General features: G+C 55.3%; 6 protein-coding genes across 6 annotated transcripts; 2 read left to right on the top strand and 4 right to left on the bottom strand.

Annotated features, from left to right (window-relative positions):
• Positions 1–143: 143 nt before the first annotated feature.
• Positions 144–2152, bottom strand: C8Q71DRAFT_824952 (uncharacterized protein; the record flags this gene model as incomplete). Its single annotated transcript, XM_047926268.1, has 11 exons — positions 1836–2152; positions 1383–1784; positions 1238–1330; positions 1113–1180; positions 1000–1059; positions 938–944; positions 693–891; positions 522–637; positions 437–465; positions 303–387; positions 144–248 (listed from the first exon to the last, which is right to left on the bottom strand). The coding sequence occupies exons 1-11, from the start codon at positions 2016–2018 to the stop codon at positions 144–146; spliced, it is 1347 nt and encodes a 448-aa protein (XP_047773172.1). The 5' UTR covers positions 2019–2152.
• Positions 2153–6010: 3858 nt separating this feature from the next.
• C8Q71DRAFT_788503 (uncharacterized protein) lies at positions 6011–7234 on the bottom strand. The gene is made up of 4 exons (XM_047925223.1): positions 7133–7234; positions 6704–7078; positions 6380–6647; positions 6011–6325 (listed from the first exon to the last, which is right to left on the bottom strand). Exons 1-3 carry the CDS (start codon positions 7155–7157, stop codon positions 6430–6432), a joined length of 618 nt encoding a protein of 205 aa, XP_047773171.1. The 5' UTR covers positions 7158–7234; the 3' UTR covers positions 6011–6325; positions 6380–6429.
• A 1942-nt stretch (positions 7235–9176) lies between these two features.
• C8Q71DRAFT_862920 (uncharacterized protein) lies at positions 9177–9980 on the bottom strand (the record flags this gene model as incomplete). The annotated part of the gene is made up of 4 exons (XM_047928092.1): positions 9177–9267; positions 9323–9537; positions 9600–9690; positions 9748–9980. 4 exons carry the CDS (start codon positions 9978–9980, stop codon positions 9177–9179), a joined length of 630 nt encoding a protein of 209 aa, XP_047773170.1.
• A 2311-nt stretch (positions 9981–12291) lies between these two features.
• C8Q71DRAFT_911625 (uncharacterized protein) lies at positions 12292–13741 on the top strand (the record flags this gene model as incomplete). The annotated part of the gene is made up of 5 exons (XM_047929138.1): positions 12292–12721; positions 12773–13150; positions 13208–13360; positions 13433–13471; positions 13535–13741. 4 exons carry the CDS (start codon positions 12292–12294, stop codon positions 13450–13452), a joined length of 981 nt encoding a protein of 326 aa, XP_047773169.1. The 3' UTR covers positions 13453–13471; positions 13535–13741.
• A 436-nt stretch (positions 13742–14177) lies between these two features.
• On the bottom strand, positions 14178–18540 carry C8Q71DRAFT_788478 (uncharacterized protein). Its single transcript, XM_047925222.1, has 19 exons — positions 18264–18540; positions 18136–18202; positions 17953–18077; positions 17672–17867; positions 17368–17572; positions 17221–17313; positions 17062–17169; positions 16234–17004; positions 16069–16166; positions 15952–16018; positions 15860–15887; positions 15753–15809; positions 15633–15697; positions 15452–15576; positions 15280–15394; positions 14858–15216; positions 14722–14802; positions 14418–14663; positions 14178–14365 (listed from the first exon to the last, which is right to left on the bottom strand). Exons 1-19 carry the CDS (start codon positions 18476–18478, stop codon positions 14267–14269), a joined length of 3120 nt encoding a protein of 1039 aa, XP_047773168.1. The 5' UTR covers positions 18479–18540; the 3' UTR covers positions 14178–14266.
• A 1479-nt stretch (positions 18541–20019) lies between these two features.
• C8Q71DRAFT_911623 (uncharacterized protein) lies at positions 20020–21886 on the top strand. Its single transcript, XM_047929137.1, has 4 exons — positions 20020–20921; positions 20973–21350; positions 21409–21655; positions 21706–21886. The coding sequence occupies exons 1-3, from the start codon at positions 20486–20488 to the stop codon at positions 21618–21620; spliced, it is 1026 nt and encodes a 341-aa protein (XP_047773167.1). The 5' UTR covers positions 20020–20485; the 3' UTR covers positions 21621–21655; positions 21706–21886.
• Positions 21887–23945: the final 2059 nt, after the last annotated feature.

The raw sequence follows: 23945 nt of genomic DNA, 5'->3' as shown, positions 1-23945 counted from the left end.
CTGATACATAGATGGGTACAACAGATTGAGAGAACTCATGCCTTGAGAGCAAAAGAGCACGAGCGCACACATCACGAGTCCGAGACAGTTCAATGTCCTCAAACCGACCGTTAGCTATTTTTCGCAATAAACCACGCGGTAGGTTACCTACATTTAGTGAGCATGATGAACTCCGCGAGGAACTGCACCATGCTGGCTGTCTCCTCGCCGACAGGCCTAATCCACTCCGGCGGTAGCGAGAAACCATACTGCAGGAACACAGACCGTCAGCGTAGTATGTCTGGTGGGTGGCGATCACATACCGTGCCGGTGTCGCGCAAGTGTACGGCGTATGAGTACTTGATACCCGCCTTGGCGTACATCCAGTCGACGACGTTACCTGGAGCTCTATCATAGATCATCAGCGCCGAACTGACGCACTCAGCAGACCGCTCACTTGTAAAGCATAGAGCAGAGGCTACCAACCTGCGGATAGACTGTTGTCAGGTGTCTGAACGGCGCATGCACGATAAAGGACTGACAGTGAACGACGTCCCATGCGCGAGCCTGATCGCCCGCGCAGCGCCAAGTGCCGCCTCAATCTGGTCCTCCGCATCCTTTGCCGTCTTCTTGCACGAGTACGCGAATGGCGTCGACACTGTCGCGTCGCCGCTCAGTCATGCTGGTGCCCCGCCAAGACAATAACAACCCACCCATCTGCCCATAGCTCCGCAAGTCGAGGTATGCCTTGAGCGCGGGGAGCGTCGTGATGTAGTTCGCGATGTTGTTCACCTCCGGTGACTCGAATGCACGGTGGCCTGGGTACCACGGCGTACAGGGGTCCGTCGGCGTCTTGGACTTTTTATTGATTGTTGCAGTTGGGAAGTCTGCTCGGGCTTTCCACTTGTGACCCTGCGGAGCCTGTCAGTCAGGGCGTGTTCGGGATTTCACTACGTACCCAGTTCCTGAATAGGATTATGTGAGCTTGGATGCGTACGAGTGAAGAACTAGCAGGAATACCTGTTCATGTCTATGCCAACACACTTCTCGTAGGGTCCGATAATCTGACGGTTCTTGTACCTGGAGTTATCATGCTCGGCAACAACGAACTGTGTCTACTATCTGGTACATACCAGAAGCGATCGTGCTCCCAAGTGTAGACATAGCCATCTGGGTTTGGCACAGGGATGATGTGGAAGTCCTGTCGGCCTCGTAATCGGACTTCGGGTCACAAGAAGAGACCATTGATGACACGCACATACAGGTCCAGCAGCGAAGACATCGCATAGGCCTCAGAGGAGCTCGACACAAGGGCGTGGGTCAGATACAGCACTGTCGATGTTGCGACCCACTGCGCAGTCGTCAGCTCCGTCCATCGCCAGGTATTGCTAAAGCGCACGCACCTCTCTGGCATGCTGCGCACCCGTCAAGACGAAGCCTGGCTTCACCTTCGTCTTGGTGCCAGGCTTCGATATCCGCATCGCGGCCATCTCCCGACCCTCCGCCGAGTGCCCGATGTTCACCAGCTGCACCAGGTCGGGGTACATACCTGCCATGACCTGAACGAAGTCCTCTATCTCGTCCAAAGGATGATATTCCGAGTGGAAAGTAGTATTGGCCAAAGACGTCAGGTTCCACGACGAAGGATCAGATGCCTGTCTCGTAGGTCGCGCAGAACGAGGGATGTATGTCGAGTTGTGGGTGAAGGCGTCGTCATCGAAAGGCGATGAAGTGAACCCCTTGGCGGTAGGGAAATAGACATCGACCTCGGAGCGAGTTATGCGCCATACGTCCGCATTCGCGGCCTGCACGTTCGTTCAAGCACGAACATAGGTTTCCTGACTGAACGTGCTCACCTCTGCCAAATTTAAGATATCCTCTAGATCAGCTCCCTCAGCAGAGATGGTCGTCAGTACACCATCTCCGATGTCCACGTTGTTCGACGCCTGGAAGACGTTCTGCAGGTCCGACGACACGGCAAACGCGTACGAAACGCTAGAGCACAGTCCGAGCGACAACCACAGCAGCTGAAGGAACATCTCAGCCTACCAACTCGTCGACGATAGACACATCAAGTCGAAAGGAAACTGGTGCCGGCAGCAGTACGTATTCCTGTCAGAGCGTGTGGTCGTTGTGCGCGGATAACTTGCGGCCGAGCGTAAGCGCTGAACAGCAGCGGCGTTGGACCACTACCACCACCACGGACAAACCACGGACGACTACGCTCTTCCTGTCGACCTTCTACATGTCTTGAGGAGCTCCCAGCGTCGCTAGGTTCAAAGCTAGCCAGTACATCAAGCGAGAGCTACGGTTCACGGATCGCGTCGATGCAAGGCGCGAGTAGCCTCTGCGGAGGCTCGTTAAGGACAGACGAGGGCGGTGACATCTCATGAAGGACATGGTGAGTCGCGCTCTGTAACCAATAGATGTGTTACTAGGTTTCCTTTCTGCAGACATCGCAGGCTTGACAGGTTCATCGGACGATCGGCCCTGTGAGCCATGCGTTCGCCGGAGTAGCAGACCAAGCAAGCAAGGGAAGGGCGACGTCCACGGTTACTGACCGGCAGTAAAGGTACAGGTGAGCATTGAACAAACACGAGCAGAACTGGAAACACGGAATGAAGGCCAAGCATAGTCGTTAACCAAGCACGAAATGGACGAGCGGACAGCAATAGAGCAAACTAAATAACGAAAGGACAACCTCTGCTTATCATATACACATTACAGGGCGACAATTGAACAGGCAAAGTGATCCGGCGACTGCAGACGAGCTGAGCGCAGGGCAAGTAAGACGAATCGAAGGAAAGTCTTGCAGAATTGTTCAGCAGAGACACGGAAAGGCCAGACAAGTAGGAGTGTAGGGCAACGCGGGCTCTATCGAAACGGTAACGGTAACGGTGAGTAAGTCATCAGCACATGGTCGAGCATACTCACAGCTGTCATGAACTAGGCTAAGTAGCATGAACGACTGCTATTCCCCGCCATTGGTCGTTGCTCCCGCCGTTCGATTTCCGGGCGTGGTCGTGAAGAGATTGTACGGCAGGGTGGCTCCGCCGACTGGTCGAACCGCGTCCAATTGCGCAGCGCGTGTCTGCTGAAGGACAACGGGTGTGGGTCGTGCAAACCGCCTATGTTTGGTGACCGGGCCACTCCGCTGTAACATACAAACGACGATCAGCATCGCGCAGTGTTGCCACTGGAGCTGGACTCCTACCTGAGAAGTTGTTGTCGAGGGCTCAATCGTAGTCGAGGTGGATTGCGTCGTGTCGGCGCTCCCAAGCCGATGCACATGCATTCGCTACGGAGGTGAGCGTCGCCCTATCGGAATGGGGGAGGGGTGGAAGATGGCCGTCGCATTGACGTTGGCCGATGACACAGGTCCTTCCGCGAGTATGATTACGGCGTTTGCTGCCGTCAGGTCAAAGCCTGATGATGGGATGTATTCTACATGTTTGATTCGATTCAATATATTTGTAGGAGAATGATTGCACTACATACCTTCCCAGTTAGTTGCTGATCGCTCCTTTGCGATCTGGGATAAGTTGTTGTATAGTGGTCCATGCTTTTGCAGGTACGGAAACCACTATGCACCGGGATGCCGGTCTTTTCAGCAAAGTGATGCCCATGCTCAGCATAGATGTATTTCGCAAGAGCCAGGTGGGAAGTTGCCTGGCCGCAGTATGCAGCCGTGGTCAAGGAAGTGGTGGATATTGCCCAGGTTGCAGTCCCTACGGACTGCAGTGATGGTGAGTAGTTAATTCAATAATTTCTTCAATAGTTGGATTGAAGTCTTCTAGGTGCCGAAATCAGCATTCAAGTGGGTCGCCCGCCGGTAGGCCCGTTTGGATCCGCCGTTGATGCGGACCGCGCGGCAAAGCTCCTTCAATGCCAGGAGTAGGCGGAGGGCGGGCGACGCATTGAAGAAGGGGAGTTCGAAGCTGGTGAGCTTCGAGGTAGGATGGGGATGGGGCTAACATTCAGTACGCGGTCGGTATGGGCGTCGACGCCGGCGATAGTCTTGTAGCGAGAAATCATGGCGAACGGAACGAAGAGTTTGGCCCCTGCAGTCTTACTTGGAATGCCGATACTTATTCCTTCTCTGTAGACCAGTGGACTCAAGGCAGTGTGCTGCGTAAAGACGACGCTGACACTGACGGTACCACGACATAGCAGAAGCCTTCAATGAACACAGCCCACTCGGCGGTGGACCGTAGGACCGCCAGGCGGACAGTTACACGTTGTATGCATATTCCACGAATATGACAGTTCATTCGACGAGGCTGTTACTAACTACGGACACGCGCAGCAATACGACTCGATCCACAATAGCTCCTCTAGGGCGAGAGAATACCATAGACGGCATATTTGGGCCATACATTCGGTGGAACACATCGTTGCCGAAGTAGGCAGTCCATTCCTGGTGTCGTGGGTAATGTACTTGGAAGTGTACACGAATGAACCGTGGAGCGCGGCACAGCCCGTCCTGCGCCCGGCAGTTCTAATACAAGCTCCTCGAGAACGAGAAGGAGCGAAGGTGTCTTATGATGACTTAGGTACCGACTGCGCTTCGACGGGACTGCGATTTGGTACGTGCTTCCGGGTTGCGCTAGAGAAGGACTGCGGCGTAAGCTGACACGAAGAGACTCGAACGGTAAACAGACATACCAGTGCAATGCAAATATACATGAGGAGTGACTGCGACTCGTGTCACAGCCATTATGCTTGCGGCGTGACCACATACAAGTGACCGTGAACCCACCAACTATCCACCGGTCGCCGTCATGACTCGACAGTGCCTGCGCATTGGCTGCGGCTTCTGCATCTTTCCAGTATGAGGGTTCGCCTACGCACGCACAGCACTTCCGAGAACGGCGCCATGCGGTATCGAGCACCGGCCCAAATACACGGGTTAGTTCTGTTAAAAGTGGATCCCTAGGACCATGGCTGTTCCAGTAATAGACGTAGACCGATACACCGGCTCACATTCAATCGCGCTGAAGAAACGGGGCTGACAGTTCTTGACAATCGTCCTGCGAGAAGGAGGTGGCTGTCAGAACGCATCGTCAACTCCTCATTTGAGGCTATGCTATGTATGAATCTGCATCAGGAACGACGTTCGAATAACAGCCACGTTCGCAAACGCCATATCACCCGTATCATTCGCTGCTAACCTCCACGGGCGGAAGGGGGGCACGACACTCTAAGGCCAGCCCTTCAGTCGCAATCTCGACGCATGCGCACATCGAAGCATAGCCCTAGCATCGTGAAAGCGCTTCACGATTCCGTTCAGGACCATAGGGTGTATGCACCGTCTAGGATTTCTCTTCGTCCGGCGGAGTCGTTCTGTATGCGGCTGTCCAGGACGTGGAATCCTAGATAACTCCGCAATGAGCGATTGAAACGCGCTGGGAGTAGCACAGCAACAGAACATCGATCCGTCTGCCATGCTCGACGATATCAGTCCGGGTACGTCGACGACCGGTACAACCACAACATTTCGCAATATTCAATACGCACCCTCATGACACCCAACCCCTCACTCCAAGCTATCAGACCCTCTTGATATCGTAGCAATCGGGGCACCGTAGATAGACCATTGTCCCTACCGGTGAGCGTACGCGGCTTTCGAGCCATGACCGTCGTAGTTCAGACATACGCCGTCAACGCGTCAACCGTAAACGAGACCCGGAGAGTTGAAGTCGCCTCTCAGGGTAAGTTCAGTATTCATTGGTGACTGGGTGTGAGTGAATGCAAGGGATGGAGAAACGGCACAGAACGGCAGCTAGCAGAGGTAGCGGAAAGACAGGCATGGTTGCGAACAAGTTTAAGTTGCGGTCACGGTCAGCCCGAGCGCTGTGGCTGAACAAGGCCGAACGCGACCAGCCGCCGGCGGCCGACTTTCCTTGTACATAACTTACCACCTCTTACCACTGACTTAACCTGGGGCCTGCCACTTCAAGCATTGTCGTTCATTGGCGTTGTCTGTAGTGAATTCATACTGGATCTTCAAGCTCTCATTTGATTCTTGGAGACGTAATTGAAACACTCAACAGTATGTAGAGCGAGTCCGCCTCTACCAATGTGGATACCAGCAATGGACCAGTCAACGTTTGCATTGCATGCGGCCAGCAGCCAGCAAATACGTTCGTACATGACTCTTTGTAATCCAGCAGATGATAGTAACAGCCTCGTCATATCGTACACACTCCGGGACCAAAATTCAGACATACGGGAAAGCAAGCATAGCACGATATAACACAGCGAAGAAAGCAGAGACATCACTGAATGGCGTACAACAACGAAGAGTGGGATGCAGGGCGAGAGATGCGAGTACATCAAGGGCGAGGTGAGCTCACAGTGAAATACAATACTCGAGTGAAGGAATGCTTACGCAGTTCAGTCCAGGACTCCAGGCAGGTTGCTTGTGACCTCAATGGTCTCATTGACCACCTAGGACTTTCTGGCTCGATCTGTCGCATTTGCTCTTGATACTGGCGAAGGAAGGCTAATGTGAGTGCACTCACCCTGTATCGCTTTCAGATGTTGCTTCATGGTAGCATCGTGCTGGCCTCTCCACACAGGTTTGAAAAGCTCCAGGACGAACTGTTGCTGGGACACCTGGATCGTTGGCTCGGTTGCACCAGACAGGTTCGGGGTGACAGCCCCAGCTACACGGGTCCGCACATAAGCACTACTAAAAGAACAAAAGAACTCGTAGCCTTACTAGTACGTCTCAAAGCCTGAATAGCGTCGCGAAGGCGACTCATGAGCAGGTTCCTCGCACCCTCGCTGGCTGCGCGGTAGCAAACAACGTAAGCAAGCGGCCTTCTTGCCTGGTCGTCCGGTTCCAGATTGGCAGCGGTGATTTTCGACCCGTCGAAAGCCTGCCTCAGGATTGCGATGACATCGACAACCCAAGAGAGCGGACGCGTCGGCAGGCAGATCACCAGGGACCCGCCTAGGGCGACATACTGCAACGTGACGAGGAGCTGCGCGTATATCAAGTGGACATCGCGGTTGGTCCACGACGTAACGTCTTCGGGCAAGGCAAGTGCAGCGTTGGCCAGGACGACGTCGAAGCCTACGCGAGGTGTGTTCTCTACAACAAACACATTCAATGAGCAATGATGCTCCCGCAGCGGTTCACACTTACTGATAGCAGCTTCGCCATCGGCCATGCGGCATACGTCCTGACCACACTCTGGATCCTGGAACCGCGCACGGAGAGGGGGGTCAAGCTGCGTACGGATGCGTGGAGCGTCCGGACAAAGATTGATCCCCACTCCATGCGCACCCCCATTGATGTGCAAGAGTGAGGTGGCGAAGCCGCTCGGGGCCCCGTCACAATTGAGGTCGAGAAGCTGTTGGATGCGGCCGAGGCTCTGCTGTAGCTGCAGCGGGGCTGCGTTGTTCAAGGGGGTGCCGGGACAGCTTCTCTGGCCCTGCGGGGTGAAGGCGGGATCGGGGGAATTGCCGTGGAGGCGGCGTATCTCCCGGTTCAGAACCAGGAGATCCTTGAAGGTGTTTGATTCGTTGAAGAAGGGGAGTTCGAAGCTGGTGAGCTGGGAGGCAATATGGTCGTAGATGTCATGCAAGTTCATCGTGACGTTGGTACTGGCGAGCACTATGGCAGTAGAGGCGAACAGTGGGACCTGGGCTGCAGACTGTTCACTGCTTCGCTGACATTTATGTTCCTGCAGGTGATGCGCTGCTACCGCAACACAAGCCTAGGACAGCAGAAGTCTGAACTCAATCTAGTGTACCCCAAATGAACTGCGAAGCGGCCAGTCGGAAAATCGGAGACCTCGTCTGCACCCCCGCAGTACTTGGGTTTGATCCATTAGTGTTCTTTCGCGCTGAACACAGTGCCTCCTAGGTCGCGCAGTACCGCTGGTAGCCTCAGTAGGGCGCAGGGTTCCCCGTCGACATCGCCCACCATGGCTATGGCAGCGAGGAGCCGTTGAGGCGATGAAGTTTGCTCAAATGCAATCATGACACAAAGACAGCGATCTCCTAGAAAGCTAGGACATGTCCACATGTGGGCCGCTCCAAGCCTGGTGCGCTCTCACTGAGTCATTATGGAGCATTAGATGACCAGCCTGCAGGGGATCGAACCACGATGCACCACCGGCGACAGCTGTCCACCGCCCGTGTTGCGAGCAGGTTTCCCGCACGAAGTCTCACTCGCTGCGACAGGAACTTCGTGCCGGAACTCCTTCTCCTGCACCGGATTACGGTGTCACTGCAAGTACGTCCTGTGGACGCGGCAGGTATGCGGATTTCTTCATTCAGCTCCGCAGGTGTTGATCACGCGAATTGCCCAGGGAATCTCATTTGATCGCTGCGTAGCAGTGTATACTTCCACAGTCCATCCTGAATGACAGATACGAACCGGGTCGACTATACATCCTACTCTGCCTCCGACATGAAATTGATCCTAGGTCCCTTTAGATAACGTGTACTGCGCTTCGAGTCACCGGCGTAGTCACCGAAGGCGCATGCCAACCTATATGTCAAGAACGCTGCGTACTTCGTCTAGATGGTACTCGGGAGCTAAGTACCATGAAACCGCAGACGCTGCATATCGGTACAATCGAAGGGCTAGGCCCTCGAGACTCGGTAGACCTGGGGCTGCGCAGCTCCTCGAACACGTTTCCGCAGCGCGTACAGCTATCGTATACCTGGGCCTCAATGTGGATGACTGGGATGTATCAACATGTGGAGGTATGCAGGATTCTGCGAACTCTATGGAAGACGCAAGAGCATGTCCGGCACGATGCAGACTGAAGGCTGGCACTATGCCACGAGCTCTACAGGTGCTCGGGGTATCGCCTTCAATACAAAGCGGGATGAAATGCATGCAGCGCAGAGTGGCAGTCTGAACGATCAAGCCGGTGGTGGTGTACCACGCTTGGTTAGCGATACGCCGAGGTTGCTCGGCCGGATTCGTTTCGAGTAATATACATGCACCCTGGTTCAAGATAGTGCGTCAATGGGTGATGATACAGGGAACATGTCGTACAGAATAGCAATACTCATACACAGTATGGCACGTGCTGAGACGACCGGGCTGTGGGCGCGTAGACCCCGAAAAAGGTCCCAAGCTTCTGCGATATGGTAAGGTCGTCTACAGGCTGTACCGTCGTGTTGGAACCGGTATGATTGCAAGTTCATCCGTCCTTCCGACTTGGCAGGCTCTACGGCCACACCCACTTGACCGCCTTGGGTGTCCTGCAGAACGCTTTATGCTCGCGCCAGTGTTTCTTCTGGCAGTCGGGCGAGCAGTACCTGTCGCCACGAAGTTCAGCGATTCAGAAGTCGAGGCATACAACCGCCCACGCACCTGGTGAGATCGCACCCGCTGCACTTCTTCGTGAGCATGTCCATAGTCTCCTCGCGCTGGCAGCCTGCGCAGACGGCCATGGGCGAATATTCAAACGGATTCTCGCGTGGGCCAGGTGGCTGCGGCGGGAAGCCAGTTGTCGCCGCCATGAAGAGATGCGCCTCCCGGAGCTTCAAGGCGCATGGGCCTGTACTGGGGTCGCAGACGAGGTGTAACTGCGGTGGACAAGTGTGCGAGGGTCGGTCTGAGCACAATGGTGATCCGGTTTGTAACTCACGTAGAGATTGATGCGCGGTGGCTTGAGATGGGCCCAGCTCGCGGCGTCTTGCTGCGACATTCGCGCAGGCTTGTCTGCGGGCGCGTTTGGCCTGAGACACCAGTGCATTGAGGACACCCAGCAGACGTACCACAGAACTCAGTGCCACTTTTGCGTGTGCTTGACACTGGCGTAGTTGAGCCAGACAAACTCGCGCGCATACCGGTCAATCTCTGGTGGATGCATATCTGTGCGCGGCAGCTTGAGACGGAGGTCGACCTCGACGCGTCGCTGGTCCTGGCCAAAGCGGTCGTCGGACAATTGGTCGTCTTTCTTCGAGCCGTAGAGCAGCAGGAGTAAATGGAGGTACTCCGGCCCATCTGGCAGTGGTTTTTGAGACATGTGCCAACGCAAGTTCGAAGTATACTGTATGCTGCCGTTCGGTAGTATCGACTCGGACGCGGTCACGGTATAACGCAAGGGCAAGCGCCTACTATCGAGCACCTTGGGCGCCACCGAGGCGCACCGGCCTTGGCACAGTAGCACAAACTTGAACTTGAAGTACTACATACACATTACACTAACTGCGTATGGATCGTCGGAAGATGACCCTAGGGCCTCTGACGACCGCTTGGAGACCAACAGCGGCGCGTCGAGACTGAGATGTGTCTCAAGCTAACGCGGGCAGGCCTTCCTGCCCAAGAGACTCAACGATACGCCAATGAGTTCACCGCAATCAATTATCCCAGTATCAAGCATACTCAGAGATGGTATTGCGGATTCTGCGGTCAGTAAGCCCATCAGTACTTGTCTGACAATCTCCAGTGGCTGACCCCGAGGACAACTTTCTGCGAGGATGTCGCAGCAGGAAAAGGCCACATGCCACGTATCACAATATACGTACGTCTTCGTCTTGACTCACAGAATAGTAGCTGTTTGATCTGGCCGGTCATCGGCTCCATCATCTGCCACAGTACCACCTCGTCTCTGACCCAAGCACTGGTCCGTGTGCGGAAAAGGTCCGTCAGCTTCACTGAGAGACGGCGCGTGCCATGGGCTTCTCGTCGCAACCCCACCCTGCCCCGGAGGACTCGCCCGAGTTCCCACTGTTACCCACGGCTGCCTGCGCGGGTTTCCAGCGCGAAGAGATAGCGGACGTTCCCATGAAAAGATGCGGCGCGCAGCCTTGCAGCATACGCAGATCTTATGTGCGCTTGACACCTCTCAGTGCACAGGTACTGCCCTGCCATCTGCCAGAGAGAACACTGGCCGCAGCACAAGATCTTCTGCAAGACACCCAAAACGGTCAAAGGGGTGTGGCCATAGAGCACGGGGATGTTACAGACGTATGCCGCTGTGGTTATCAGGAACTCTGTACGGTGGAGGATGACCGACTAATGACCCGCGCGAATACCCTCGCGAGTCCCCCCTCCGTCGAAATTCGAAGCTTTGAATGTTTTCCTCACATGTATTCCTTGGGTGAACGTATAGGCTGCGATGTACGGGTCACTGGCAGAAGCCCAGACCTAGAACCTTTGGCATAAGGATGTTTTGCGCCTGGAAAGATCCTGCGTTTTCGAAGGACTCCCCCCAAGTACAGCGCTTTTACTACTTTGAATACGTTGATCCATTCCGCAGGCACGCTAGGGATAGTTGTACTCGGTCCGGAAACGTGTTTGCATGTCGATGTGCCCAGCTTCGATGCTATTCACGGCCTAGGCAACCAATTCCACCGGTATAGCAGTGCATGCGGTTTCAGAGTAGCTCCCGAGTACCGCATACGAAGCAGCGTTCTCGATGTGAACGTCTACTATTTGCGCCTTCGACGACCGTGCCGGTGACTCGGTGCAGCACAGAGTGTGGATTGGGTGACTCGAGATCAGCTTCGGCGGTCGAGTGGAATACGTAGTTGACTCGGGTTGTATCTGTGATTTAGTGTGGACAATGGGCAGTACGTACTGCTTCACACAGCAAGGGGGCGATGCATTCAAGCAGATTAAAGCCGAAATTCGCCAATGGGAGACGCCAAGGCCTATCATAGAGGAAATGCATGAATTTCAATGACAGTGCCAACCCTGACAGGGAAACCAGTTGCAGAAGACGATCTAGGGTGGGTTTGCCGATCCAGAAAGCAATACCTGGTACTTACCGTAGTACACCGCTCACGATGTGAGCAGCGTACAGCTACCACCGGTGGTGCACTGGCCAGCGACTCCCTGGAGGCCAAAAGTCCATTGCTCCACAACAAGCGAATGAGAGCGTACCAGAATCAGGGTGAATTACCGTTCGAGACTTTGAAAAGTGCGTCATGTTCACGAATGATTGCTGTGTCCCATTTTTGCGAGTTCTACCTTTCTCGCGTCGGCGGGCGATGTGGACGAAGCACCGTGAGTATAGTAACGACCATAATACGTACCTCATCAAGTACCACGGAACACCAATTCATCAGAGCCAGGTACTGCGGTGATGCAGACGAGGCCTCCGATGCTCCGACTGGCTGCTCCGCGGCCCACTATGGACATACGAGCCTCTACTGTCCTAGCCTCGTGTCGCCGTAGCGGCGCATCGTCCGAGGGGAAAGCAGTGAGTACACTGCCTGACCCGCTGTGGATGAGCATAAATATCAGTGTCATAGTCGACGGTCTGCAGCTCAACCCCTAAACTCACCTCACTTGCTACAGCAATCACCAGTACCAACCACTGAAGCATCGCCATGGACCACGCCGTTGACGATATCGCCTCGAACCTCACCAGCTTCGAAAAAGCCTTCTACGGTGCCTCAGCCACCTTTAAGAACCTCCTGACTATGAACCAGAAGATGCGCGCCCTTCACGGCGACGCCCCCGACCCCGCCTTCACACTGCAGGGCCAGCACAACCGCGCCGCCCCTTCGAACATGCCAACCTCGCTGCACCTACAACTTGAACAGAGCCACATCCTCGACCTCGACTATGACGGGGCCCCGAGCGGCTTCGCCACTTCGCTCTTGCGCATCGATGGGAGTGCGCATGGGGTGGGGATCAGTGTCCGTCCGGAAGCATCACGCAACCGTACGGGGATTGACCCCCAGATCCGTGAGCGGTTTCAGGATCCAGAGCGGGACGAGGACGTGTGCCGCATCGCTGATTCTCAAGCCACTATCAGTGAGTACGAGCCGCTGTGCGGATATCATTGCTCACTCGCACGGAACACAGGAAACACCCCTCTCGGAGGCTTCGGCCTTGTCCTAGCCAACGCTGCCCTCGACTTGCCCGAAGACGTTACGTCGTGGACCAACCGCGATGTCCACTTGATATACGCGCAGCTCCTCGTCACGTTGCAGTATGTCGCCCTAGGCGGGTCCCTGGTGATCTGCCTGCCGACGCGTCCGCTCTCTTGGGTTGTCGATATCATCGCAATCTTGAGGCAGGCTTTCGACGAGTTGCACATCACCGCGGCCAATCTGGCCCCGGACGACCAGGCAAGAAGGCCCCTTGCATACGTCGTCTGCCACCGCTGCGGAGCCAGCGATGGTACGAAACGCATACACATTAGTCGCCTTCAAACCGCTATCCAGTCCTTGAGGCGCACCAGTAAGGGCGCTCGTCCTCGAGGCTGCGCTTGTCATGCTAACATGGACGCTGTGTTAGGTGTCAGCAGTGGGCCGCTCGCCCCGTGCCTTTCCGGCGTCCCAGAGAACGACATCCTGGTCCGCCAGAAAGAGTTCGTCCTGAAGCTGTTCGGACCCGTGTGGAAAGGCCAGCACGATGCTGTCTACAAGCAATATCTGGCCTTGATAGGACGTGAGTGCTTCCAAAGCCTTTCTTGTGCAGCATCATGAACGGACTTGTCCACTGATCACCGCGAGATTGTAGGTGGACATGGAGATCATTAGGCGATCTGAACAGGAATGGGTAAGCCTCTCTTCAAATCATGAACAGCGCACTCACCGCGCCGTCCATATGTACCGATGTTAGCATCCGTCATTCTGCTTTTCATGCCGCGCCTTTGTACATGTAGTTGATCAGTGCTATGCTGCTCCGTCTCTGCTTTGTTCGCTGTGCTTTCTCTTGCTTTGTTTTGCCAAGTCGCTATCATGTTTGTTGTCGCGTATCTCTTGCTTTGCCCCGGGGTGTGTACGATATGATGAGGCTGTGACTGTCACCTGCTGGATTACAATATACACGTACAATTCAACTTGAGGATATTTCGCAGGCTGCTTCGTCGTCAGATCTGGTACATGATAGTACCTGAGAACAAAGATCATGTCCACGTATAGCATACACTAGTCCGCCAGAGCCCCTTTAAGAGATCTTGTCGTGCTCCGACCAGTGCTCACGTCGCGGAACAGTCCGCCGCCTCCGAGTCGTCGCGCTGGCATCCGGCGGAGACTCAAAAGTCTCTTCACGTCGACGGCAGCGTTACAGTGGTCAAACCGTTGAGACGTGCCATCTCTATGTGGTTCGGACAGTGTTGCCTACTGTGGACATTCTCGACTTGGAGGAGCGCAATGTTCGTTCGTAACGACAACGCTGCAGTGACAGGAGAATAGTGCATCTACGAGCACTCATGCCGTTCAAGCATGTCTACAACCCCGAGCTGTCTCGGCTGGCGCGTGTCTTTAGTTAATACTGTAGCTCATTGATTATGCCACCGACCTGCACTTAGCACGGCATACCAAAAATTGATAGATACATTGGGTAGTAGCATTACGCCATTTGCTGGTACCTCTCCCTCCATGCATCAAAGCCTTCGAGAGGAATCTCGCCACAGAGCCTCGCGGTGATCTGCCTCGCTTCGTTCAAGCCCTAATCCAACGTTCAGCAACCTCGACCCAATAGAGCGCATATAGCACCTCACCTCGAGCATGCGGAATACCGCAACAACCCCGCTGGCGTAGAACATGTACTCGTACGTAGTGATGGACTGCAGCCGCTTCAGCCGCGAATCTCTGAGTGCTTCCGCATCCAGCCCCGGCATCGTTGTGGGCGAAGTGCTGTGGTAAAATGCGCGCTCGATGAGGTCTTCGGATTGTGCCTGGTGGAGAGGTTCGCCGGTTCGGAGCGACTGGGAGACCAGGAGGAATGCCGACATCACATCGCCAATCTACAGTCATAGCAGGCCGCTCAGTGACTGGCAGGAAGTCAGCGTCAGATTGACTCACGAAGTTCGGGTTGACGGCCACGGTATGCTTCAACAGCCCCATCCTCGTATCATCGTCGAGTTGGCTCAGCGAACCACCGAGCTGCTCTAGTGGTCAGTTCAAGGCACATTGATCATGAATCAGCGACGTCACTCACGACGCCTAGAGCCCAGGCCATCTCGCTCTCTACCTGGACCAGCTGCGCGTACTCCTCCGCCGGCCACTTGCCCCTCACGTTCCCCTCCAACTTCGCCATCCCCGCCTGCGTTCTCAAAACTTGGAGCTGCTGTGCGATCTCGAGGAAGCGCTCGCGGTATTCTTGGACCCATAGCAACTTGCCCGGGCCAGTTGCATCATCGTTGTCTCCTTCGGAGAACGGCTTCGGAGATATCCACGCCGCGGTGAGGTGGGAGTAGAGGTAGGAAATCGCTGACATTGTCGAGGCACAACGGAGGCGAACGGAGCGACGTGCAGACTGGGGAGGGAGTATCATCATGATGGACGACGCTGCGACGCCTAGCAGTATGATCGTCAGACATGAGCACGACGTGTGTCTTCAATCGCGGGTATAAAACATACCAATGATGACAAGCACAAATCTTCGCCAAGCAACGCCCCATCCAATACCGACATTCCCGAGAACGGCGATATGGCCATCGAGCCAGGAGTACCCAATTATAAGTGCCCAGGTAACCTGTCAGCAGCAGGCTCTTTAGCTTGTTCGTTGAGTGAGAGTAGTCAAGAAACGCACCACAGTCATAATGACACCCGACAGGTATTGCATCGGGGTGAATAACCTGAAGAACAGAACGGGCACTAGGAACACGCCAACAACAGCCGCCATGCCGTACGGACTACCGATGCTCTTGGCGGAGCCTGCACCGATGCTCTATCAATCCTGCTCTTTCACGGAATGGCAAACTGAGACTCACCTAGATACCAAGACAGTAGCCCAAGGACGAGACCGACGAATGTGCCGAGTGTCCGTGCAAAGATACTACACATGAACAACATCACCAGTCAGTTCCGGGCCAATTGTGGATAACACGCACTTGAAGATCTGATCTGCTGCGTAGATGTTCAGCGTTGTCTGCGCCATGATCAAGGCCCTTGCGTGCTAGTAAGCATCGCGTTCAGCAACATTCCGAGCCGGACGTACCATAAACCCTTCTGTTCGTATACGAAGTCTGCAGAGGCAGGGACGTTTTTATCAGACCTTAGGGTGCACGGAACATGGATGAGAACACTTACGGGCGCTGCTACGACAAACCGACGGAATCCAGAGAGCAATAGAGATAAACACCATCTTGAATGCGAACTGGAAGATTGTAAGCTTACAAATACCACTGAAACAAGAGTCACACTCACCAAGGCCTCGGGAGTTTGCGCCCACAACCACGCTCGATGGATGGCATTCATCACATACTGGACAGGATTACTGGGAGGCCGACCATCCGGGTCTCTGCCTTGAATCCCAGCACGTCAGCACACCCGTCGTATGCACTCAGTCCAAGTCAAGAAGGAGTAACTCACGATATACTGTCTCCTCCCTCTCCCAGTTCTGTCCCACCGGTCCCTGCGGCGCCTCTCCCAGGGCGCCCTGTCCGCCAAGATCGTTGTCTACGCCACCTCCCTCACCTCTCCGGCGGCGCCCGAGAACCTTGCCGAGCGCAATCGCGCCCGGGCCCCACAACCTATTTCTCCGCCGCGCACCCGCCGTGCGAGCTACGCTCTCGGCTAGGCTGCGCACCGCCGTGGCGACGGACACGAGGTTCGCAGCGAAGACGTAGACGATGAACAGCGAGCGGAAGGGCGTGGACCCCGCCTTCGGGAGCTCCTGGTCGGGGCGTGGGTCGAGAAACGGCGCGAATGGCTCGAGGAGCGCGAGTCGGTCCGTCGTGCGGAACGCATCGAGGGCACTTGTCAGGCACTGTGTTGCGGCACCAAGCTGCACGAGGGACTCGTCGAGGTGCGCGGTGCTTCCGCGCTTGTATCGCCGCGTGTTGACGGAGTCGAGCACGGCGCGCGTGGACGAGAGCACCTCCACCACGGCGGCACGCAGAGGCGCGGTGCATGAGTGCAGGACCGGGATGAGCTCGGGCAACGGGACGAGGTCAGGGGTATAGCGGCTCTGCGACCCACGCAGTTCCCGGAAGAGCTGCGTGTCGCCCATGACTGAATCCCGGCTGCCAGTGTCGGCCGACCCCGTGGATGCGTCATGCGTGGACATGCGCGAGGCGGACTGGGATGGGGAATGTCGGTGGAGAGAGCTCCCGAGAATCCGCCCGAACCCTTGCAACGCAGCTGAGAAGACGTCGGTCAGCATTCGTCTGCATTGCAAGCACGAGGCACAGGACGCACCGACCCGTCCGACAACGCCCTCTATCGGCTTCTCGAGCGTCTTGATGTCGTCTCCGCTCCACTTCCCCCAGCTGAACTCGAGGTTGAGCATGGGCAGCTGTCCGCCCACTGCGATATACTAAGTACGGCGCCGACACATACAATATGAAAAGCACTCACGGCCTTTCGCCACGCCCAACATCGCGTCCCGACCGCCTGCTAGCTTGGTGAGGAGAGGACTTCCCTCCGCCAGTGCTTCGCCAAGGGTCTGCTCTGTCGGTCCCTTGCTAGTACTCTCGTCATACGATCCATCGTTCGGCTGCCCACCGATAGATAGAACCTCCTCCTGCAGTATGATGAGAGCCTCCAGCTTGTCGAATAGAGTCGTGACCGTCGTAAGTGTCGCGTGGTTCAAGGTCTCCGGGAAAACGAATATGATGACGACAAGGCCGATGGCCATGTAGCAAGACAGGGAGATGAGCAACGAGGTTAGGATCGTATATTGCGCAAACGGGAAGAGCGGCCCATAACTCTGTTGGAGGCATAATCAGTATTACCGTCGTACGAGTCCATGTCGAACAAGTGCATTCCTCCACACAGATACAAAGAACATTCATAATATAACACTCACGCAGTAGATGTCCACGGCGATCGTTCCGAAGATGGACATGATCGTCAACCTAGGGGCGTACGCGCGGAGGAGGGAGAGAAAGAAGACAGCGATGGCGAGGAAGACGCCGAAGAGGACAGACGAGCGTGTGTCGAGGAATGCGCCTTCGAAAATGCTTGCTTCGAAAAGCGCGTCTGGGTTCGCCAAGCCTGCAACACTGCGCACCAAAACGGCATCGGATGAGTGGAACAGGTGGGAGGCACAGGAACGGCGGTGCCGATTAAGAGACTGGGCGTACGTACCTCTGTTGCACCCTCTCTAGCTCTGACTTAAGCAACAACTGGTTACGTGCCGCGAGCGCTGCAGCCATCCCCGCCGCCCCCAAAGCCCATCCAAGGCACAGGCCGATGATGATAGTCATGAGGACCTATACGAGCGTGGTCAATATAGAGCAGCCGCAGAAGGATAGCGTTCGACCTGCTCACAAAAATGAAGAGCTGTAAGGGCATGTTCGGCGGAGCCATCAGGCTTGCCAGGAGGGTGAAGAACGCTCTGCGGGTCGATTCCCCAAGCGTCAGAAGTGCGCATATATGCGACGCAAAATGGTACGTACGTGTTTCCCAGCGTGCTCAGCGAGGCGTGCGGTAGCAAGATGATGAACGCGGCCCACGACGCAACCCAGCACCTAACGAGCATCTTCCAACTTCTCGTCGAGCGCAAGTTGGACGATATCCATGGCGGGAGGTCCCAGTCTTGCCAGACTTTCCAGCGCGACCTCGGTGGTGTTTCCTGTGGGTTTTCGCGTTTTTCGTCGGGGGTGTGGGCCATGGTGAGAGGGAAGCGAAGAGGGCATGGATGGTACCTGCTGAGATCATGGCGGTCAAATGGCGGCTGACGTTGGAGCAGCAGGCGCGCGTCGGGGACCGAACCGCGACGCGCTTGTCATCTCGAATGACTCACACCGAGCCCGACGGCGAGGGGGGTTGGCGCTCAAGCTGGAACACCACGACTACCACGACCTGTTGAAACACTAAGAAGGTATGTAGAGGTGTAACAAGCAGACTGACCTAGGACTAGTAGCAGCCTCCGAGTCATCGAATATCCCCGTCGGAGAATAAGTCGTATATTCGTGCGCATGTCGAGGAGCATCATATGTATGTCTGGCGGGCGAGGGAGAGGGAGGAAGGAAACCTCGATCCACTAGAGACAACGACGACGACCAGCGTTTTCATACTGTAAGTATCACGTACTGAAGTTAGGTAGGGACCGCGGTCAGGCCTCTTGAAGTCTGTACGTCCTCAGGGAGAGTTGCGAGAAGGGGGAAGATTCGATGAGTCCCCGCGGCGCAGGCCCGCGGTATAAGTACACGCTGAACGGGCAAATGCGGAGCTCGCTCGAGCTAAATGACGTCCACGACGAAAGTGAAATGACGTGAACTGACTGAAAGTGTGAAACGTGAGGAGTGCACGAGCCGGAACCGAAACAGGCAAGAGGACTACCATAAAGAGAAAGTGCGAACGTGAAGACACCCGCCCGGGTGACAATGTCCTTCGACTCCCGTCAAGCTACGACGAGCGACCGCTGTCGGCGCGAGTCTGGAACGCCCGAGACGACCTGCCCCCGTTCAGGTGCGGTTCTCAAGTCTCCGGCGCGCTGGTAGAGTCGTCGAGCATCGTATCGAGTGGATGGTTCGTACCGTACTAGATCCAGAGTCTGTAGTATAGTAGTAGCACCCAATCGAATCAAAAGAGCAAGGAACGTATCTGTCCGACGTCACGCCGGGTTTCTCCTCACACCGTGCATCTATCTCTACGTGTGTTACTGCACTACATTGCACGTATGCAATCCAAGTACCAACGAAGACAACGCATTTGACTTTGGCACACTCCGGAGTCACAGGCATAGGCCAAGTACTGCTCACGTTCAGGCTGTGACGCACGGTACCTGACGAGCTCTCGCGCCTTCCAAAGAGTTCGTCCGAGTAACACCCACAGCTTCCACAGTGCACACGTTGATCCAGGTTCCACATTTACATCCAGATCAGGGATGTCTGTACTCGCTCCAAAAACGTGTTTGAGGGGCTCTGCGGACGCGCTCAGCCTCCGGGTTGCCGGTTCTATTCGCACCGACAGGCAGTGTATGCGGTCTCATAGCCCCAGAGTACCGCTGTACACGAAGCAGACAACATTCTCGATAGATGGATTGGGGAGTGCTGGTGGCTCGACGCGCAGTTGTACAGTGGGATATCCATCTGCGATTGGCTTCATTCATGTCGGCGGCCGAGTCGAGTAGTGCGCAGTCGGCTCGGCTCAAGTGGATGATGAACAGTACACGCTTCGCAGTGAGAAGACTAGGCTCCCTTGGCTATTCGAGCGTACCTGGCTATATAGTATGACGCATACAACGAGCTCTGACAGACTTCGGAGCTGCTCATGTTGGCAGAGCACTTGCGGGTTATGGGCGATGTTGACGAAGCACCGCGCAGCTCGAAACACCACACACCGCATGGTCCTAGGCATCTCATTCAGTACGATGGGATAGTCAGATACATATACCAAACCTAGGCACTGCGGTGGTGCGGACGAGGTCTCCGATCCTCCGACTGGCTACTCGATCCGCAGCCCACTTGTGGGATACCAGGTTCATTTGAGGCTTCTGCTGTCCTAGCCTCGTGTCGCGATAGCGGTGCACCGCTCGCAGTGATGTAAGTGAATGCATTCGCTGACGGCTCTCTGCAGAGGAACATAAGTACTACCACAACCGACGGTCTGCACCCCAAGCCCCGTTGCTCACCTCCGCTGTCATAGCACTCACCGCTAGTCACCGACCATCACAATGAGCGACACCCACAGCAACATCGCATCTCAGCTCACCAGCGCCGAGCTTCCCTTCTTCAATGCGTCAGCCACCTTTAAGAACCTCCTGGTGCTGGACCAGGAGGTGCGCCGCCTCCGTGGCGACGCCCCCGGCCCCGCCGTCACCCCGCAGGGCCAGCACAACCGTGCCGCCCCCTCGGGCATCCCAGCCCCGCTGCACCTACAACACAGCCTCGGCCACACACACCACGTCCTCGACCTTGATTATGACGGTGCCCCGAGCGGCTTCGCCGCCTCGCTCTTGGGCATCAATGGGGGTGCGCATGGAGTGGGAATCAACCTTCGTCCGGATGCAACCATCATCCGCACGCAGTTTGACCCTTTCCATGCGCAATTCCAGGCTCCAGAGCGCGGTGAGGACGTATGCCGCATCGCAGATGGCCAAGCTGCTATCAGTAAGTACGAATCGCTTCGGGAACACCGATGCTCACTCACGCATATTGCAGGAAACACCCCTCCCGAGGGGTTCGACCTCGTCCTGGCGAGCGCCGCACTCGCCTTGCCCGATGACGTTACGCTGTGGATCGACCGCGACATCTACTTGATATATGCGCAACTGCTGGTGGCGCTGCAGCACATCGCCTGGGGCGGCTCCCTTGTGATCTGTCTGCCGACGCGCCCGCTCGCCTGGGTTATCGACGTGATCGCGTTTCTGAGGCAGACTTTCGACGCATCGTCGATCATCGCAGCCAATCTGGAACCGGACGACCAGGCGGGGAGGCCGCTTGCCTACGTCGTCTGTCACCACTGCAGAGCGAATGAGGAAGTCAGAGACACTCTCGCGAATCACGTTCGCGACACTATTCAGACTTTGAGACGTACCGGTAAGGGCAGTTGTTGTCGTCGTCTTTCCAGTCACGCTGAGCAGTGCTTGCGTGGCAGCTGGGCTTAGTGCCCCGAGCCTGTCCGGCTCTGCGGAGCCTGCACTCCTGCGTTCTCAGGAGCAATACGTCTTGCAACTCTTCAAACACGTGTGGAAAGGACAATATGCCGCTATCTGGACGCGCTATCCAAGAGTGATTCAGGACGCAGGTGTTTGGAGACATGATGTGCGTGAGCTCACCGAGCAATGCCACATCTCAGGAGGGCATTAGACATTGTCCTTTGCGTAACCCGGACGAAGATGTGGGTAAGCCTCCCTTCTATGCATCAGCAAGAATCAAGATGCTCACCGCACAGTTAATATTTGCTAGCATTCCTCGCTCGTTGTACGGTCACACAACCGTTACAATGTTGCTTTGCAGTGTTTTTCCATTGATTTATTCTACTTTGACGGGTTTAGCTATCATTTGCTGGATTAGAAAGAGACACGTACGATTAACATCGTTATGCAACACACATTACAGATGTCGATGCTTCCGTTGGTACTGCCCGGCGGCGTCATGAGCCAGTTTCGAGGAACATCATAGAGGTCTGTTGTTAGCTAGCGCGAACGATATCTTTAGATGCTTATCGCCTGGCGAGCAAAGAGAGAGCTGAAGAGGGGTTTACTAGTAGTCATTGAAGGACGTCGGCCAGTGTTTCGTGTGCGCGTCTCCGTACGCAACAACACTGCCTCGCGCGACGTCGGTTGGTATTTCTCATGGTTCAGATACTTCGCAGATCTTGGGCGTGAGCGCACTCCATAGATCACTTAGGACAGTCTACCTGGTGCCAGCGGGGTCCGGGCTACGGGCCAACCGTGCGGCATAATGATATGGTCGGGAGCAAGGTGTGTGGCTGAGACCCGATGCGCGCTTTGCTAGTCTTGTACCACTGGACACGGGTATGCGGGCCTGCGACGTTCGGCCGTAGGCCGAGTCACGTGTGTGGAAAATAGATGTAAACAACGCGCTCCGCGTCGTGTTCAGCACACGCGTCTGCGTATTATCTTCACTGTTTGCGACTCGACTACGCGGTACGACGTCCGTCTGGATCTCGTGGAGCACGGCCGACGTGTTTAATGGTATGCAACTGAGTCAATGCTTGGCAGAAGACCCGGTCTCTGTGTGCCTGCCTCAGACAAGCACCACAATCTTACCTCGCTCCGAGCTGTGGTCCCGATCGAGCACTGCGCCGTCCGTCCCTTCGAAGTGATTGTCGTGTGGAAGAGCAAGGGTGTCATACTCACGCCCTGGCGAGAACACTGCAGATTTTCGCGAAGGAAAACGTGTATGTGTGCTGCATGCGCGCAGATCTCTCAGGAGTACGAAGTTGTGCAGGACGTGCATCAGGAAAACCAGAATTCCCTAATGAGATCTCATAACAACAGATGAGACAAACTTATGACAAAATAGATCTAATTAGTGACATTAGCTGTTAGTGAACTTTCCTCAACCCCAAAACTAATTTGCCCTAATTAGTCCATAATCCTGTCTAATCCTGTGCTAATTCTGTATGAATGAGGCACAATGTACACTATGTAAGACACAGTCCTTCATAACAAGACTCTAATGAGACACATTCACTCTGCAATGAGTCCACAATACATGCATCAGATCACAAAGAAGGGTACACATATGCTCTGCTCACTGTCACACAGCATGACATTACATAAAAAGAGATATATTGCACTACATGATGACAGCAAGACTGTATGCCCATGTGAAGCAAACACAGATATACTAATCACAGATCTATAGGCGGTACTAGAACAAAGGAGAGGCAGGAGTAGTACAGACAAAAGCTAGGCACTCACACAAACATTGACTAGCCAACTGTCACGCGCACGCATCAGGAAACCCACCCCGCGCGAATATCCGCAAATTCGCGCGAATTTGCGTCAATTTCCTGGACACCCCATTACCTTGACCCCCCCCTTCAATTTGCTCGAATTCACGCAAATTCACGTCAAACGGGTGACAAAAATGAGCTCAACGCAATGCAAAAGTGCATTGCTATTCTAATCAATTCACGCATATTTACACTACAGTATTACCACCATCGTCTACTGTACAGTACACCATCATCTGACGTCGTACTCGCCCTCCGTGTTGTCCGTACGATAGCCTCAATCGCTTCATCGACGCGTGCAGACGCAATGCGCACTGATGCACCGGCATCGAGTATGAACTCAAAGGCAGCACGCCAAGCCCCAGGTGAAACAGACGAGCACGGAATGGCTGGGGGCGAGAGAAAGCGGGCGGGCGAGACTCACCAGCACACTACCTTGCGGCGCGCAACAGCCACTGACAGAACTTCCCGCTCGCGATGCGCTCTGTCGAGCAGCGCGCGCGTGCTCGACAGCTGATGTGTGACTTCCGACCGCCGGGCGATCTCCTTCGCGAAGTTTGCGGGGAGTCAAGAGTTCAGGATCGGCGTGTCGACGTAGACACACGTGGGCATCCGTTAGTCCGTGGCCGTGTTTGCATGTTGGGCTGTTGCCCCTCGTGCTCATGGTCAACATGCCTCCTCGGCCGCGCAACGATACGCGCCGTCGA

Source organism: Rhodofomes roseus, assembly GCF_022264815.1.
Source record: "Rhodofomes roseus strain CIRM-BRFM 1785 chromosome Unknown C8Q71scaffold_35, whole genome shotgun sequence".
Classification (NCBI taxonomy): Eukaryota; Fungi; Basidiomycota; class Agaricomycetes; order Polyporales; family Fomitopsidaceae; genus Rhodofomes; species Rhodofomes roseus.
Note: the sequence above shows the minus strand (reverse complement) of the source record. Positions and strands in the feature narration are given on the sequence as shown.

What these genes read in the sequence shown, in the direction of transcription:
- C8Q71DRAFT_788503 (XM_047925223.1), bottom strand. Translation starts at nt 7,157, where the DNA reads ATGGCCGATGGCGAAGCTGCTATCA. An exon ending in CGATGGCGAAGCTGCTATCA is followed by an intron (nt 7,079 to 7,132) that starts GTAAGTGTGAAC and finishes TGTTTGTTGTAG; the next exon opens with AGAACACACCTCGCGTAGGC. An exon ending in TCAGGCTTTGAGACGTACTA is followed by an intron (nt 6,648 to 6,703) that starts GTAAGGCTACGA and finishes GGACCCGTGTAG; the next exon opens with CTGGGGCTGTCACCCCGAAC.
- C8Q71DRAFT_788478 (XM_047925222.1), bottom strand. Translation starts at nt 18,478, where the DNA reads ATGGCCCACACCCCCGACGAAAAACGCGAAAACCCACAGGAAACACCA. An exon ending in CGCAAACTCCCGAGGCCTTG is followed by an intron (nt 16,019 to 16,068) that starts GTGAGTGTGACT and finishes ACAATCTTCCAG; the next exon opens with TTCGCATTCAAGATGGTGTT. An exon ending in TGGCCTGGGCTCTAGGCGTC is followed by an intron (nt 14,803 to 14,857) that starts GTGAGTGACGTC and finishes CCACTAGAGCAG; the next exon opens with CTCGGTGGTTCGCTGAGCCA.
- C8Q71DRAFT_911623 (XM_047929137.1), top strand. Translation starts at nt 20,486, where the DNA reads ATGAGCGACACCCACAGCAACATCGCATCTCAGCTCACCAGCGCCGAG. An exon ending in AGATGGCCAAGCTGCTATCA is followed by an intron (nt 20,922 to 20,972) that starts GTAAGTACGAAT and finishes CGCATATTGCAG; the next exon opens with GAAACACCCCTCCCGAGGGG. An exon ending in TCAGACTTTGAGACGTACCG is followed by an intron (nt 21,351 to 21,408) that starts GTAAGGGCAGTT and finishes CTTGCGTGGCAG; the next exon opens with CTGGGCTTAGTGCCCCGAGC.